Source organism: Teleopsis dalmanni, chromosome 2 (assembly GCF_002237135.1).
Source record: "Teleopsis dalmanni isolate 2A chromosome 2, ASM223713v2, whole genome shotgun sequence".
Taxonomy (NCBI): Eukaryota; Metazoa; Arthropoda; class Insecta; order Diptera; family Diopsidae; genus Teleopsis; species Teleopsis dalmanni.
Window position 1 is genome coordinate 244,539,723 of NC_051847.1, and position 4,062 is coordinate 244,543,784.

General features: G+C 29.2%; 1 protein-coding gene across 1 annotated transcript; it reads right to left on the reverse strand.

The window, feature by feature from the left end:
* Positions 1-1,227: 1,227 nt before the first annotated feature.
* On the reverse strand, positions 1,228-3,058 carry LOC119683846 (protein late bloomer-like; the record flags this gene model as incomplete). The annotated part of the gene is given in 5 exon segments (XM_038097712.1): positions 1,228-1,429; positions 1,493-1,675; positions 2,491-2,649; positions 2,715-2,873; positions 2,941-3,058. Coding segments are annotated over 5 exon segments (642 nt in total). The 3' UTR covers positions 1,228-1,357.
* Between the last annotated feature and the right edge of the window lie 1,004 nt (positions 3,059-4,062).

Genomic DNA, 4,062 nt, shown 5'->3' on the forward strand with positions numbered 1-4,062 from the left:
GTTATAAAAGTGATGCCAATTTGTTTCAACCAGACTTAACGCTGTTTTTTTTACAACTCTGAAAGAAAAAATTAAGGCTATTGAAACTTGATTGTCATATATATCATATACTCACCCTGACAACGATAGTCGGTGTGTAAAGGGCGCTTTATGGGTAGCTTATTACAAAAAATATGGCAACACTGGAATTAATAAATGGGAAATATTTCATTAATTTGGAACATTAACTTTAAACTCAAAAAATTAAAAACTTTTAACGACATGTGTAACGTGGAGTAACAATTTTTATTGAATAAAACTATAGAAATATGTTTATTTGAATAAATAGGAATTAATGTTGGTCTTTTAGTTTTTTTTTTGTGTATAATTGAGTTTGTCAACCGTTAAACATTCCACTGTTAGGTAAAGCAAAAAAGTTGGGTGTCGTCGTTTCCTCCTCGCCAGACAAAAATGGCGCAACAATAGCATCAATTGTATAGCAAATCTTATAAAAATATTTTATAAATTTTTGATTGTTCAAATTTACAAATATTTTAGGTTAATTCTGTATTTTCAAAATAATCCTTAGGAGCGCGTTATTATCATTAAAAACTCAATGGTGTCAAATTAACCCTTAAATGTTCATTTTTTTTTTAACTTTACGTATCTCCAATAATATTGAAAATTAATTCCTTTTCCAATAATCTTAATTGTATGTATTTCCGTAATAATTATGTACTGATTTATAGGTAGATATGCCCAACTAAAATATGTAGCCATAGTTGTGACTTAGGGAAATAAAAGAAAGATGTCGCATGTCGTCCAAAAATCTACTCAAATAAGTGCAGCCAAAGATATATATTGTCTCATTGCAGAACATATTAACGTGTTTAGAATATAGTACATAAACTAGGACTCAGTTCAATAATCACATATTTAATATTATCGTGCATATCGTATTTAAAGTGATATAAGAACATATTTTGAAGTTTTTTAATGTGAGTTCTTTTGAAACTCTTTTTTTACCCAAAAGAAAGTATATACTTACTCGGATTTGGTCAGTTGGTTCATCTTATCAAAATGCATATAGCTTACAAATTTAAAAATTTTTTTCTCGAACTTTCTCGAAAAATTGTTTACAATTGAGAGACACTGACTCCTGAAGATTATAAAGTTATTAGAACTTCTTACTTCCATGACAGAACGAAAACATTATAAAATTGTTAAATGTTAAAAAATATGTTTTTATTCCAAATATATTAAACTTTAAAAAACGTGTGATCACATTAATCCATATCAAAGTGTATTTAGTCTTGAAGAGTGTTTTTGGAACTGCAAAAAAGTTTGAAAAATATTCGCAAAAAGATTAAATGCTGAATTAAATGCCGTCTTCAAAATATTTCATATGAAAATATTTTGCCATAAATATGGTTACCACAAACGCGAAAGTCTATATTAAAAAAAACTTATTAATATTAATTGCATGCTTGAACAATATTTTTTCAATACGTACATTTGTTACTATCATTAAGTGTTCACCAAACTCAGATATATAAAAATATTCTAAACACCAGTCAAGATATTGGTCTAAACAACCTTGTCCGTAATATTGAAATTCTGATTGGTTACAGGAAGCTGGCACATCACGTTGCAACAAACGGTAGTCCATTTCACCGTATTTGCCGCAACAACGGAACTATAAAAAACAAAAATAAGATTAAAATTTCAAAATATTGCCATTAATTATTATACTTCTTTTAGAAAATGGATTACTAGCTCCGTAGATAAACAAAATAACTGATATGTAAAATAAATATCAATATAAATGTCACATTGTTTATCATTTTGTAAAAGCAGCCAAACAATATATGGGGCGATGTTAAAAAATATGGACCGCATCATATTTCATAATATAAAGACGATCCTTTAGGGTAAATTAAGAACAACCAACTTTATGTGATACATCAAAAGTATATGAATATGTATCTCTGAGAGGGTTATATAAGACTCACCCGAATCCGAACCAATATTTCATAATGTAAAGGGAGCTCCAAGTATTACTAGCTCTCCTAATTGCGATAAATCGATACCGAAAGCATGTGGCATGCGTATATGGATTCATTATTGTGTAACAATTACTTCTAACGCGATGACATTTTATACATTAAAATTATTTAACATAAATATTTATTTTTTTGAATTTCATTTAAATCGTTAGTTTTAATAAAGTTCATGAAGTACTCCTTTTACCTCAGTTTTCGTAATTACGGCTAGGTCCATTTATTTATTTATTTATTTATTTATTTCAATTTAAAAATATTTTTAATTAATCTTTTTCTTTTCTTACGTTTGAATTTAGTTAGCAAAGATTTTAGCATATTATATTATATTATCAGTCTCTGACCTAACAATTTTAGTATATTATATAAAACACATTCATCCTATTATTTCCAAAATGCATATAGTTGAGTTCATTCTTCTTTTGTATACACAAAGACAGTTAATGCTCACCTCTGATTGAAAATCATCCATGCTTCCAGGCTTTTCCACTTCAGCTCGCCAGTGTTTGTTGACAACATCGCCTGCTTTCAGATCTATATCCACTTCGTCACAAACATAAGTAAGGCTCAACATTTGGAAACACAACATCACATATATAACTGCACCGAGCTATTAAGGAAATCGTATCCGTTAATAAATCTTTGAAGTCAAATTAATACTTCAGTTATAGTTACCACAACTGTTAGGCCAAAATTTTCAAGTTTAAAAGTGTACATAGTGAAGATCGCAATACAAAACGTAAGCACCCATACTATAATCAAATAAACACCATAAACTATGTTCTCATGATGTAATGTCACAACAATAATAAAGATGAGGACACATAAGGAGATCTATTTTTATAGATTTAAATATTTTTAGAATTGCTTTAACATTTCTCATTACAGAATTGATACTTACAAACCATATAAGAATAATTAGGATAAACAATCCCGTCAATCCCCCTTCATCTTCATCAATATCAACCATTTTTCACTACTGAAAAGAATGCTTAAAACATATTATTTCTTCTTGTACGTTTTACCGTACTTATATTAATTATTTATTCTTTGTCCAGAATGAAATAAAAATGATATTAGCTTTTTGAATAAAATAAAAATGACATTAGCCAATTTACATGTTTTCTTGCGTGGCCAGCTCCTATCATTTTTAACATGGACGAGTATCATGTATGTTGCCACATCATGTATATAGAAATTTTCCGGTTGGAGTATAATATTACCATTATTAAGCCTTTTTTTTGTAAGCATATCGCAAAAAAATAACTGTTTATTTTAAAAATAACGTATGTATCAACAACATTGCTGACTTATTTAGTCCAACTTCTTTGAAACCGCGTAACTAATAAGCAGTTCAAATTGTATGGTTGCCAAGACTAAAAATTCATCTATTGTGAACGACTTTTGGAAGTACCTACGAAATTTCCAGTTAACTGTCAACGAATGATTTCGTTAGTTATTCGTATGTCATTGTTGATAACAATTACGTTACTTTTATTTTATTATTTTACTGTTAAAAGTCACGAATATTCAAATTTTATTCATAATTATGTAAAAAAAAAATATTTTTCCCAATAATTACACAGAATTATTATTCCTTTTCGAAATTTTAACTTTAAATTCTATTACGTGTTTTGCACATATAACCCTAACAAAATTTACATTTTATCCAGAGTTGTCATCAGAAGTTGTGCTTATTATATTTGTTATTTTGCGACACGCTTGCAGAAGAAAAAGCCAATTATTATGGGTCTTTATTAACCGTAATACTAGGGACGATCTCTCCATGGAACTACAACTAGCCAGAACAGCGTAGCTCTAAGTAAACGGGAATCAACCGGAATGATATTTGACATTGCCAAAACTAAAATCATCGGTAGCTTCCTGCAAGAAAGGTCCTTCCTTACCAAAATCTACAGCACTCTTTCGTCCGCCCGCACAATAAAAGCAGGTGTACCTCAAAGGTCGCCACTGTCACCCACATTGTTTAATATAGATATATACGGCAGACATTCCCACCTTA